We start from the raw sequence: 14,217 nt of genomic DNA, 5'->3' as shown, positions 1-14,217 counted from the left end.
CGAAAAAGCTTTCTAAGAATTTAGATATGTTACTTAGCCTAAAAGTATTTTTACACGGATCTCTTGGGAACTACAGCATTTCTCAAGTTTAGTTCCCTCGAAACTAGACAGATTAAATTGTTGAAATGCAGATCATGAGCTGCGAGGGAAAAGCCTGTCCCCGCACCTGCGGGCGGTGCCGGAGGGGACAGCGCGGAGCCCCGTCCTGCGGGCTCCTACCTGTGCCCCGCCCCAGGCGGGCACCGCGCCTCACCTTCCCCTGCCCTTGGCTTTTGTTATCAAACACCGTCTGAACCACTCGGCTGGATTTGTCCTGCCTGTCGCCGGGATCCCGCAGCCGGCGCCCGCCACCGACCGTGCCCTCGGGGCTCGGGAAGGACGGAGGGGATGCGGGCGGGGATGCGGGAGGGGATTCAGGGGGGGATGCGGGCGGGGCCGCCATGTTCGCGGGGCGGGCGCGGGTCCGCTCCGGCCGTGCGGGTCTGCGGCGGCGCCTCCGCCCCGCGTTGTGCGAGCGAGGGAGCGGCGGCGGGGAGGGGACAGCGAGCGGGAGAGGCGAGCGGAGGGCGGGGTGTGGCGGCAGCTCCCGCCGCTGGGCGTGTGCCCAGCCCCGGTGCTGCGTGACCGCGCGGGAGGAGCGGGAGGAGGAGTGTGGGTGCGGGGAATTTCCTTGTGTGGCGGCGGAGAAACAACACGGCTCCAGACGGCGCGGCTGCGAGGAGGGCGCTGCCGCCGCCGCCGCTCGCCGAGCGATGTGAAGGGGAGGCCCCCTGCCCCCGGAGCCGCCTGCTTTCCCCCTCCCGCCCCTCGCTCATCCCCGCCCCGCCATGCCGGACCAGATCTCCGTGTCGGAATTCGTGTCCGAGACCAATGAGGATTACAAGTCGCCCACCGCCTCCAACTTCACCACGCGGATGGCCCAGTGCAGGAACACGGTGGCGGCCATCGAGGAGGTGAGCCGGGGCGGGGGACGCGGAGCCCCCTCGGGTCCGGCCTGGCTGTAGAGAACAAGGCGCTGCCGGCGCCGGCTCCTGCCGCTCCCTCTGCCGCCCGGCCCCGAGCAGCGCCCTCGGCCGCCGCGCGGAGGAAATGGGGCTCGCCCGGGCGGAGAGGGGAAAGAAAAGGAGCGGGGGAAGGGCTGGGGCGCCTCTGCCCCGGCCCATGGGGCTCCCGGGGAGCCTGAGGCGGCGCTTCCCGGTGCTCCTGGCGTCCGAGGAACCCCGATCCGGGCGGTTCCGTCCGTCTTCGGCGTACCTGGGGGGAACTTGAACTCTGCAGCCTCCCCCATCAGCTCCGTCCTTCACAGCGACACCTGAACCGCCTCGGCCTCGCCAGCTGCCGTGTGGCGCTTGGGCTTCCCCTCTGTGTCCTTTCCCTGTGTGTGTGTGTGTCTGCTGCCGCCGGGCGCTGGCGGGATTTTATCCGCTCCCCAGTTCCCGCACACAGCAATTTAAAGCACTCCCCCCTGGGCTTACGGTTTAGGGCAGCCTTCCCTGGGGACCCGCTCCCCCGGGCCGTGCCCGCCCCTCGGTGCCGGATCCCGATCCCGATACCCGTTCCCTGCCTCCTCCGGGACGGCCGGGCTGCCGTGCCTGCCTGAGCCGCTTTTGTCTCGCCCAGAGCCCACTGTTTTTCTGTCTTTAAAGATACTCAGAACGTGCCGTAGAACCTGATGGCGAGAGCCCACCCTTCTCCCTCCCACGGAGGGTGGCTGCGAGCACTCGGGAGAGGGAGACTATTTTCCCTCCTGTTTCAAATCAGAGGGAAATCTGGGACAGGTCTGAACACAGTGAGAGCACATTCCATATCCCAGTCATACACGCACAATGAAATGAGAAGCGTCTGTGTATCTTGACTCCTCTAGCAGCTTCTCTGAAGTAACTTGTGTGTGGGGGGGGAATCTTGTGCTGCAGATTAATTTGCTCCATCTACCTGTTACATCAGTTCTTACAGTGTGTGTTTAGTTGATTTGTTTTGCAGTAAGCATATATTTTAAAAGGAGCCTCTTCAGCAAAAAGAATCTTGCCAGTAGTTGATGTCCCTTCTTGCAAAAGAACTGCCACCAGTAATGGATTATTAAGGTGTCTTGAGTGAACAGAACCCAGGATAGGTGTTTAAACACCCTTTTCAGGATTTTCCTGTTTTGCCAGTTCCCATAAGCACTAAAGCAAGGAATTGAATTCAGAATAATCTTGTTCCTGAGATAATTTTCTGCCCTGCAAGCTTGCTCTTAAATGTCTGGATTTAATTATGCTTCATTAACCCGATAGTCTTAAGATCAACGATTCTGTAACAAAAACAACAACTTCTTGCATATTTATAATAATGAATCATTTTAATTGTAAGGTAGAGCTGCTTAATAATTGATTAACACAAAATCGAAGTTGGTGTAAGCATTTGGGTCAAAAGCAGTCTTGCTAGATTGAGAGGTTTTTATTACAGTTCTCAAAAAAATTGGTCTTTCTCTAAGTTCCAATTTCTAAAGCTGTGTGGTTGCAAAAATGTCATATAATTTCTCAAAAAACATGCAAAAAGGGTTTTTTTATGTTAGATTACACAAAATTTATATATGATGAGATGAAATTTGTAACCTAAGGGTTTTTGCAGATTCAACTTAATATGTTGTGTCTTGAAAACATGTTTTCCATTAGGAGAATGATACACATTTAAATATTTGAATTTAGTGGATTGGTGTTGGGTTTTTAATGGAACTCAATGGGAATGTTTAAATTTTCTTTCTGCATATTTCTGTTATTAGATGCTGCCTGCTAGATTAGGTACAAAAATTTTCTTTTATAATAATGACAATAAAGAGTGGGCCCAGTGTCTTACAGATCTAAGTAAAGTTTGCAAGGCAGGAGATGAGACGTTGCACTGGCAGTAGTTGTTAAAAGTATTGATCTATCTGGCACTTCTGGCAATGTATCAGCAGTTGCTGCTTGTTTGAGTTGCTGTCCTAAAACATGCATTGAAATGATTGCTGAATCTTTTTCATTGTGATTTATCACGAGCAACAAGCACATTTTCATGGTTTCAAAATGGTGAAATCTTTTTTCAGACTTAAGACTCCTTAGGTTTGGAAATACTCAGGTCCTTTAGCATGAGGGACGTGCCTGGTTTTTCAGGTTAAATGTGATCCTTGGATAAAAAGCCGTCTATAAATTGTGTAACAGAGAAGTCAGGGCTCAGCGCTTTTTTTATGAAAGGCTGGGCAAGAAGTAGTTTGTCAGCTTGTTATGAACTAGGACTTAGTAAAGAATGCATCTAAAACTGTACAGACAATACAAAGAACCTGTGCATTTCCAGTGGCAAAGGTCCTGTTTCCATTGGTTTCCAGTGCCCACTGGTTTCTTGCAGCAGACAGCACAGTTCTGGAAACTGGGAAGTCTGGCTGTGGATGATTGAGGGAATGTGTTACTTAAAGCAGTTAATAGGTAAGTTGAAACCGGCTGGCTGCTGGCTTTGTGTGTGCATTGAATTTAACAAGCAGCTATAAGAGCTACTTTAGTAACTGAAGACAGTTTTGTTTTGTTTCCCAGAATATAGTATACATTTATTAAATCAACAAATTAACTGATTAATATTGATACTTAGAGGATGTCTCTTTACTGCTACTCCCAGAAAATCTGGTTCTGGAATGGAGTATACAACTGGCTGCATGAAGCCAGCTCTAGTCTCCCAAGTCTGGCACTCCCTTAAGAGCTGGGCAGGCAGTGCAGAAGCACAGGAGGGGCAGGGACTGTGACTTGATGGCCTCAGCTCAACTCTGGGCAAACACAGATCGCTGTTTCCACATCCCACTAGCATGGCTTTTGCACTTGACATTGTTGGCTACCAGTTTTGTAATTCTGTCTTAGTTAATTAACAGGCATCTAATAGTGTCTTAAAAGTTTAGTTAATGAGGCCTGGGTTTCAGTGGTGGAGTGAAAGAGGCTTGTTAAGTGAGGAAATCAATAAGATGCTGGACAATTAAAAGTGTATAATTTACCGCTGTGTCTCTGTCAACAAGGGCATTGACTAAAATCTAAACTTGGATTAACTGACCTCTGTCCATTTCACAGTATGATTGATTCTTAGTATCAGTTGAAAATATTTTTAGTTTTACTGTTTTATATGATTTTATGCATTGATTACAGACCTTGGATGGCCTTTGAGATCACAGAAGCGCCTGCATTGCAGTGCAGGAACGGGTGCCTGTTCAGACACTTGGAGAAAGAGAATGTGATTCTTTCCTCTCAGTAGTGGAAAAGGGATTAGGAAAGGCATGCTCGTGGAACACAAAGTGATTTCAAAGGAAAAGGAATTACTTAATTTCTGCATTGTTCTCAGATTAGGATGTTGCTTAGCAAAATGTTGGGAATCATTAGCTTCTGCTGAAACAAAAGCTCAAGTGACCAATATATGTCACTGGCCCTTACAGGTTACTGTTTAATCTTCACACGTGTGATAGTGGCTAAGATTAAACAAGTTTTAATTGAGACAGTGCAGGGCATGGTCACATGACTGGGGGAGGGGTTGCTTGAAATCAGTAATCTGGTCTGACAACTGCAGTCTTTTTAGTTGGCTGTTTCTACTGAAGGTCCCAGGATCTAAGAATGTGGGGTGACCATTCTTAAGCTATGAAGACTTAAAAATCTCGTTTTAGTACTGCAATTACTTAGAGCATGCATGTCTTATCTTTTAAATGCTGTAAGTTAAAGTAGTTCCAGAACTATAATGAAGCCTGTAAAGTGGTCCTAATAGCTGTGATCATTAAAGATTTTTAGAAATTAAAGAGCAATTTAATTGTGCCCCTTATTTTTTTTAAACATGGGTTAATTTTTACAATAAAGACTAGAACTGAAACCCATAAAATTCCTGCCTGTTTATTTCTATTCTACCAGTTTATTGTGATCCAGTGCTTATGGACCAAGTAAGTTGGGTAGGGGGCTGTTGTGCAGGCTGACAGGTAAACAGTAGCAGGCTGCTCATGTGCTGAAGACATTTACATCTAAGTCAGGACTTGAGGTGCAGAGTTTACCCCCCTCCTTAAACTTCACTGCATGCACAGATTTCCCTATGAAGAGAGGAGAATGGAAACATTGATGGAAGTTTGATGGGTTACTGGAGCCCCCTCCCCAGCACAGTGGCACTGGGCACTGGGGTGAATGTGTTCTAGGAAGGAGACAGGACAAATGTGTGGTGGAAAGATGTAAAATGTACAACTGAAAGAAACAGTATAGTGATACCAAAGACAGTCTTAGTTCTCTGGATAGAAATAAATTTCAATTGTTTACAGTCTATTTAAGAGCTAGTCTCCAGGAATTTTTGGAAAAGCTGAGAAATTAATGTTAAAGGCATAACTTGTAACCTTTTTATAGGTTCCGCTCCAGGATTATTATACCTTAATAATTCTGTTATTTTACACTTCAAAAGACTTTGAATTTATTTTTTTTAATTACAATTCCTAGGAATGCAGCCTGTCATTTCAGTATCAAATCCGTTTCTTCCTCACTGTCATTTATAATGCAAGTATTTTCTGTCAGAAATGACAACTTCTTGCTACCTAAGGCAATCCCACAGTCTTCAGCTGGCTTGGAAAGGCATGAGGAGTCGATGCTTATTGAATTTGACTCCCTCTTGTATGGCAGAATTCTGTAATTCTCTCTGCTCCATTTTAGTTCTGCAAAGCTAATGAGGGCAAGAGGTAAATAACAACTTGGTAGGGTGGGGATGTGCAAGTGTGGATATCTTGAATCCAGGTGTGTGCTTACTCTGCTCATTCGCTTTGTGGGACTGGAGTTCTGTCTTCCTATAGTTCATGATTGTGACTTGTGTTAAAAAGTTACATGAAGAGGATGTTTCTGTGTACTTGGAGAAGCAGTAGGAAATGTCACATATTGTAGTGCATTTTAGGAAATTTGCAGTTATTTATACAATTCTTTTTCATAAAATATATCTTTGTGCCCACTACAATGTGCTCTTTAGTAGAACATGTTTGCACACTTGCCTCATTACTAAATGCAGTTCTTGTTGTTTAAGACTTTTTTGTGTTCCACTTCTGCTTCCTTTCTGGAATCATGAATCTCTGTCATCAGCATCCAGAGAGATTTCTGGAAAAGTCATTATGGCACAAAAGGCACAATGATTTCAAAAGGAGTGTGAGAATTATTTTCATTTTGAGAGGAATGTGGAGGATGGAAGTTGCAGAAACTGTAGGTCTTCAGCTGGATTTCTGTCCTGTTTTGCAATAGAGAGTTCAAACGTCAAACCTCTTAAGTACAGACAATGTAGTCAGTTAAAACAAAGTTGAGCCATATGAGTAGATTTCTGTGCACTTTATCTTGGTGCATTCAGTGATGCATCTGCTTCGTATTACCAATGAAAAATACGTACATTTCTGAAATATTTTACTAACTGGCTTTCATGTTTTGATTTTGTCATGATGTCACTGCATCTCTCAGAACCGTCTTACCTGAAGGTAGTGTACTCTGAGTACCATAATGTGCAGCAATGGTAGGGAAAGGTGAGGCCATTGTTCTGAAAGGCCTTGCAAAGTCACAGGACAGAAGCCTAATCCCTGCTCGAGTGCTTACAGTCCACATGGCAAGTGAAGGTGGCTGATGAGTACAAGTGGAGGAATTTCAGGAAACTTGGGATACCTGACTAGTGTAGTGTGTGTGTAGCTGAACTGTTGTTGTTTCTTTTTATTCGTATGTATTAGACTAGTGGTTCTTAAAGGCAACTTTAGTTCAACTCTTTAAATCTATTTTTTTTTATAATTTGCCCCTTCCATATGTGTGAGTATATGTATGCATATATATTACATACAATATTCCCTGTCTAAACTCCTTTGCTGCAGCTTCTGAGCCTCACTCTTGACAATCCATGTGATCTGTCTGTCCCTTTTAAGCAGAAACAACCTTTCCACCTGAAGCCCCAGAAAAGATGGTCCTAGCCCTGTTTAGGTTAACTCTTCCCTCTATTGTCTTGGGTATCAAGCTTCTCTATATTTTCTCAATGTTTGCAGTCTCCTTGTCTCTTAATTTCTTGAAACTTCCCTGCTACAGAGGTTCTTGGTCCTTTGCCCTATGTCTGTGGAGACCCTCCCTTGGCCCAGCCCTGTCCAAGGTACTGGAGGTGGACTTTGTACTAAGCTGGAGTGTCTCTCAAGGATGGGTCGGTGGCAAGAGTCTTCTCTTGGTCTCAGCCCTCACTGTCTCTAAATAAATGTCCTCTTCTTCCTGAAGTTGCTAGAGAGGGAAGAAGCCCTGCTACAGTCAGACCCCTGTGATGGCAAGCCAGATGCTGACTTTTATAGAAGGAAACAGACAGAAGCAGGAGAGGCTAATGTGAGAATTGCTGATTTAAAGACAGGAATCAAGTGGATGTTGTGGAAACAAACTGTTTGTTGAGTAGTTGTGGCTCAATTTGTTGTGTACTCAAAGTAAATCAAAGACATTAAAAGCAAAACAAAGGCAAAACAAGCAAAAAAAATGTATTTAGGGAAAAAGTCATTCAACTGAGAGGTGGTGAGATTAATAGGACTGAAGAGTTAATGTACTAAAGCCTGAAGAATGTTCATTAAGTATGCCAAGAAAGGGGGAAATTATGGCAAAAACTATAGACTTGAAATACTCCAAGAAGTATGTCACAAATGAGCTGAGCCTGTCAAAAATGGGAATAAAAAGCCAGGTATTCAGAGGAAAGTTTTTTATTAAAGAGTATGTGTAAAGATAAAAGACAAATTTGCAAAGGTCAAGTTTCTCTAGGAATGACAGGAGGCAGTAAAGAAAATGAAAATGCTCTTTAAGTGCATAGAGTTGTGAGGAGAAAAAGAAAAGATAACGCATGGTTAGAATGTACTTGTTTTGAAGATAATGTAGGTATTGCCAAATCTAAATGAGTGCTCTGCTGCATTTTTTTGAGCTGAAACTGTGGGAGAAGGTAGAGTGGTTATCAGGAATAGAGATGCAAGTAAGCTAGGCAATAAAAGAAATTGTGAGCTTAAAGCACTCAGTTTGTTGGGGCTGATTTACTTACTTTCTGAGATTACAAAAGAACTAGAATGGTAACTAGCAGATACTTCTGACAAATCCTCTGAGGAATAGGGTGATAATTCATGTAAGTATAGAGGGTTAAAAAGGCAGGGGTCGAAAGAAGAGGATTAAAAAACTAGAAAAAATAGTTGCAATGGAAGCAGAAATGCAGACCGTGACTGTTGAATTGAGGAGGAGAGGTGTTGTTACTCAAGGATTACAAGTATCCCTGGCTGAGTGATAGGCTAGCAGAGCAATCAGTTCCACTTCTGCTTTAAGAAATGCTTGAAAAATACTGTAAACATGCATTTACATCCACTACCACTGCTGTGCAAGACTGCAGTACTTCCATGTTTCTAGCATGGTCAAACATGCAAGAACTTCACATCAGAAGAAATTGTGTGTTGCCTTGTTTACTCTTTCATTTGTGCTGGAAGTTTCTTATGGAAAAGCAGGATTACTGAAAGTCATACTTGTAACACTGTACATGGTCATTACCCCCAGTTTTCCTGTAAAGTTGAAATCTCTGCTTGGGTCCGTTTTAACTGAGTGATTGTTTTTTTCCTTAACCCAGCTGGAAAATGTAGGTCTGGTTATGGGACAGACAGAAGATTGATGTTTGTAACTACTGACTTTACTGCAAGCTAATGGTAGGACTGTTTCTCTTTCCTTCATAGCCTTTTCCCCACACAGTCTCACAGTTGTTGGCATCAAGCTCAAGCTCCTCTCTATGCAAAGTGCTTCCTGTGTGTAGCTGATCTTGGTGGGGACAGAGACATAAGCTTGGACAACTTTGGTATTGGACAGATTTTCTGTGATTATGGTGACCACCAGCTTGTTTTATTTGGACTAAATCTAGACTTCTTTCCTGAAGTTTACAGCAATGTAGGGACTAAGTGGAGGGGTGTTTTGGCTAGGAAGCAACAAAAAGTGGGAACACAGAAAAAGGAAGACTCACAAAGTAATGAGCAGCTGAATGTCCAAGAGGTAATGTGAGGATCAGTGAAACATGAAGAGCAAGAAAAGGGAATTTGAATTGAAAACAAACTGGAAACTGAGAGAGTTATCCTGAGCCAGAAGCACTGAGATGGCATACGAGGATTTGGAGCATCAGGAGTTGGCATGTGGGCAGAAGCATTAAGGACAGGATAAGGAAATGCATCAAAAGCTTAAGGAAGTTCATAGGAATTGGAATTGATGGGAACTGCAAAGGAAGGGGGAGTGTGGCAGTTCATGCAGGAAGTAGGATGGAAATGCCAAGCTGAGAATGTGGAGGGAGGGCTAATGTGAAAAGGATCAGTATAGTAAGAAGGCAGGCAGGAATATAGGGGAAGGGAGAGTGGTGGAGGACAGTGAATAATGATCATCTTGTAGCTACATCCTACTGTGTGGTTTAGGAGAGTAGAAGAATTCTGTATGTTATATGTCCAGAAAATTGAATGTAGTACTCAGTATTATGCAGACTTTATTAGCTGTTGTGTATGTCTCAATTTTATTTGGAAAGAAAAAATAATTTACCTTATGGAGGAGAATTTATTGATTGAGGAACTGAGATACAACTTTGCAACCAAATAGGCTTTTTCTGATGAAAGCAATGCTGCTTTGCAGGAAATTGGCTTGGTTGGTGTGATTCAGTATTTTTCATCTCTAGTAGTAGTGCTTGTTTGCAAATGAGTGGGTGTTGGACAGAATTTGTAAAATTTTCTTTTTTGTATATGTGAACTCTGTTTCACAAAAATATTTACTATGGAAGTGACATATTGTGCAGTGAAGCCTTATTTCTTTGGAGTATATTCTTTAAGAGGTGGCTGTAAAAGGTAACATGAAAGAAGCTATGGTATAAATTCTAGCATCTGATTTGTTAAACAAAGAAGAAATAGAGAACTGAGAGGAAAGGCTGAAATTCTATTCCTTGTTGTCTTGGAGCAGTATGGTGTGGAGAACCATCTGCTGTTTGTGGACCCCTCAGCTATCCCTGATTAAAGATCAGATTATCAATGTAGCTCTACTCTGAAATCTATAATTCTGTCTAGGCATTATGTTAAGTATGTGTGTAGATACATCAAAACAGCTGAAGTGATTAGAGCTGAACAAATTACTTTCACGTTCCTGAAGGCTTTGTTCTACATTTAGAAGGCATATAGGAGGGGAAGATAGTAGAGAAGGGATGTGAACATTCATACACATTATTTTCTCATGTCTTAGGTTTTCTACTCCCTGTTAGTGAAAGTTTTTTTTTCTAGAATATGCAATTTCAAGGAAACTTAGGCTGTATTCTAGGGAAGTAAACTCAGAAACAAATGCATTTACTAATCATTTTAAGCCCCTTCAATCAAACAGGATTACTGTTTGGCTATTGCAATAGGAGTGGAAATTTCCTTAGGACTTGCAAACATAGAGCTCCTGCTCTGTTGTCACATGCAAAACCTGCAGTATAGAGTCTTGCAAAGCACATGTTTTTAGTAATTTGTTTGTTTTCCAGCACTGTAGGTGTATGTTACACAACAACAGAAAAAATACCAGCAGAGTCCTCCTACACTTTGAGCTCCATGTAGACTAGATGCTAACTGTGATGAAGAAAGTAAAGTAGCATTGAGGAATCAAGGAGGTAGTAAACCTTTTGTAAGATGCTTCTTGTTTGGTTTCATTCATTCTTCTGCTTAGTTCACTCTCTTCTGTTGCTTAAATGTTCTAATTGTAGATGGCAAGCTTTTAATGTAAGTATTTCTAGTCAGTCTTCCCTGTTTGAGGTATGGAGTGGTGGTGTTTGCCACTGCCTGTCCCCCAGGCCATGTGAATATGGTAATGCTGAAGGACGCGTGGTGCTTGGTTACATACAGGTTCAGGTATTTGTCTCTTCAGCTTCAGTCAGTGGATTCAGTAGCAATTTCCTATTTCAACAAAAGTTCTGATAGGCCTTGACATGCTTCTCGGTTCTAAATTGGTTCAATTTTAAATGCAGAAATTGTTGAATGTTTTGTCTTATGTGGCAGCTGTGTGTGAATTTATCCTCATATTTCTCCATGATACAGGGAACTACCGTCTGTTCCATTTTATAGATACCTTCCGTGTACATGAACTGCCTAATTATTTTGCAGAAGTGGACTCTGGGGGTAAAGCTTTTATTTTTACATCAATAAGATGGAAATTAGTGTTTTATATCTACTGTTTGTTACACTAACAATTGTGTGACTTAACATTCACTTACCCTTCAAGGAAGCTGTGCTTAGTGACAGGGGTGTCCGAACTGTTAATTTTAATTCTACTTACAGCTGCTGGAATTCCAGTAAAATTTAAGATTATTGTTTTCAAGATTGTAATATTGTCCTGTGATTTCTGTGTTGGGCACCTAAAATGACTTCCAGGATGCAGCAGTTCAGATATGTTCTTTCATTGAAAACCAAATTCCCAAATGGAATTTTGTAGAATATTAATGTTTATGCATTTATACAACAAGAATTCAAGCACTTTAGTGAGAACTACAGCCTGGCAAAGCATCAACAAAGTGAAATAAATGCAATTTCTTTGTTCTGTTTAACAAAAGAGGAAGATACTGATGTTATCAAATGTTTGATTGCTGTTAATTGTGAATCTTACATTTGCATTAACTGCTATTACTTATGCCATCATGCAGACCCTTTTTAGTGGATAATGAGAGACCGTGCAGAGATTTTCAAAGGTGGTTTAGTGAGTTACAGAGAGATTGGAGTGAAAACCATGGGCTGAAGTCTGGAAGCCACTATAGAACAGAAATAGTTTTGTAGTGTTTCAAGAGGAAATGAATTATATCATTTGACACTGGGTTTCATGTGTAATTAATATACTATCAGTATTATAGGTAGATGCTGTTTGTAAATTTCTACCCTAATAGTAGAGAGGTGATACCTGATGTGCTGCTTTACCTCTGATGAACCTCATTTTGACAGCTGGTTCAGTGTTTCCCTTGGAGCAGCTGGTCTATTTGAGGTGATTTATCTGTCTCTCCTGAAGTCACCTCTAGTTACCTGCTATTCTTTGTTGTGGGAATATGTTCCAGGTGTAAGTTTGTGTGCTTTTTATTCCCTTCCAGAATGGCCACCTCCTATATATGTCTACCAAAAATGGTTGTAATATGGGTTTATTATTTATTTCTGTTAAGAAGCTCTCAGAGGCCTGTTAAGACTGAGGTTTGATTGTGACAGGTTGTTACAGGCTCTTTTATTTCCTTGGCTAATTTCTTAGTCCCTAAGATTATTGGATACATAAAGAACATAAAGAAAAAGTCAGAGAAGTGCTGGATGGGGAGAGATAGGACACTTTAGGGCATCCAGTTGACCTGTGCATACACCACAAAGGTTTTTATTTTTAGGACAGAGTAAGTGCATCGTACATAGGGGAAAACTTAACTGTTTAGTTTTTATTGTTTTGAAATAGTGCAACAAGGATGCCTGTCTGGTTCACATAGAAGTTTTGAAGACTACTAATACCAAATTAGACCATTGATATGGGAACTTTTGAGTATCTGGCAAGTGTTTTAATTTGTTAATTGCTCCCATAAATGACTAAAAATTCTCTGTTCAAAAAGCTTGTCTTATGCAGAATAAAAGGGCATTATGTTCTGCAAAGATTAATTCTTGTTGGCTCTGATGGTGTATAAAAGGATTTAATACTAGGGAAAAGAGTTACTGAATGGAGAAATCTGCAAAAGGAAAATCCCCTCAGCCCAGCTCTTCGTAATGCTGTTGACTGATATAGGGTGAGGATCAGCCTCTTCCAGCAGCTGGGCTCTGAACCGTGAAGGGTTTTGATGGATGCTGACAGCACACAGAAGTGCAAAATCTGAAGCTAGAGAAGAGTCCTGCAGGGTGAGGACCAGAGAATTTTGACATGAGTAAAGGGACAGTAGAATTTACTTTGCTGTTCGAGAGAGTCATCACTGGAACTTTCATCCTTTTACCAATGTTACTTTGTTTTCCATAGTGATATATCTTAGGATGCTGAGGCATGTAATATTAAATAAATGGAGATGGATATAAAAAGTTGGTTAGTACAACTGAAAAATTAAACAGCAATTAACAATAAATAAGGGAGTTTTATTTACACACCCTTTGTTTAGAAATGAGTCACTATGTCAAGAGTAAGGCCATTGTCTGTTACATTGCTTATGAGATTGGTATTTAAAGCCCAGTCATCTTGTGTTTGAATACAGATAGCTGCTTATTGGTGGTGAAATTATGAAAAGAGAAGGAAAATGCATTTCTTTGTATAAAAATTGGTTAATGTAGGAGATGGATGTGTTCTGGAGAAATAGCTGACATGGTCAGCTTCCATTCTCTTCTCTTTGACAAAAGATTTTATTACACAAAAATGCTTGATGTCTGTCTCCCAGTTAAGTGTGTTCCACCTCTTACTTTGTGTAGCGAGGGAAGCATGTGTGGAAATCCAACAATTCCCACAGGGCTACAGCGCCTGTTTTGTTCAGTGTGAAACAGTATCAGGTAGTGACTTGTGCTAATGTAACTTTTTGTAGCTCGACCTCGGATTTGCGATTTCTCTTCTCATGGAAGTTGTTTATTACAGACTTCTGGTTTTTAGGCATCACATCTTTGTTTTAATAAATTCATTGTACAAACTCATCATGGTCAGGTGTGGTTTTGTATACAACACAGAGCAGTGCCAAATGCTCCCATCTTTTACCTTTGCAGCAGAATTAACTTGAGCTTTCAAGTACTGATTTTTCAAAGCAGTGCTATTACCTTTTCCCACCATGCATACTCTTAGCTCTGTGCACAATAGTTTACTACATTTTCCTGCCAAATAGAGCAGTGCTTGTTCAAACAGATTGCCTTGGCTTTGGGCCCACAAGAACCACAAACCCAGATGCTGGAGAGCTAATGCTTTTGTGGAGAGGGACCTTTCAGAGATGATTCTGCCATAACCCTGTCCTTTTTACTGCATGTCTGTCTCTCTACCTTCACAGTCTTTCTAAGTTGACAGGTCTTATGCCAAAGAGTTCATTTATACAAATTAACTGTCACAGCTTCTGTAGAATATAATGTTCTGGAATATTTTTTCACATGCACACTCCAAGTAAAATAATTTCCCTAAAGTAAAGTTTTAAAATTATTTTTATTGTTCTGGAATATATTCAGAGGCTACAATGCCTTGCCCCAGACTATTTGTATCAGGTTTTTTCCACCTTTTGGATCAGTCCCCCCAT

At 42.0% G+C, this 14,217-nt stretch overlaps 1 protein-coding gene across 3 annotated transcripts in view; it reads left to right on the top strand.

Annotated features, from left to right (window-relative positions):
* Nucleotides 1–611: 611 nt before the first annotated feature.
* The window catches only part of ASAP2 (ArfGAP with SH3 domain, ankyrin repeat and PH domain 2), an 86,734-nt gene continuing 73,128 nt past the window's right edge, over nt 612–14,217 (top strand). The window contains exon 1 of one of the 3 annotated variants that reach the window (XM_071548370.1): nt 612–953. In XM_071548370.1, coding sequence (XP_071404471.1) covers nt 828–953 — 126 coding nt within the window. In that variant the 5' untranslated portion in view covers nt 612–827. The remainder of the gene's footprint in view (nt 954–14,217) is intronic. The other 2 variants (XM_071548369.1, XM_071548371.1) reach the window with 2 other exon arrangements.

Source organism: Pithys albifrons, chromosome 2, assembly GCF_047495875.1.
Source record: "Pithys albifrons albifrons isolate INPA30051 chromosome 2, PitAlb_v1, whole genome shotgun sequence".
NCBI classification, from domain to species: Eukaryota; Metazoa; Chordata; class Aves; order Passeriformes; family Thamnophilidae; genus Pithys; species Pithys albifrons.
The sequence above is the reverse complement of the archived record's forward strand: the minus strand, read 5'-3'. Positions and strand labels throughout refer to the sequence as shown.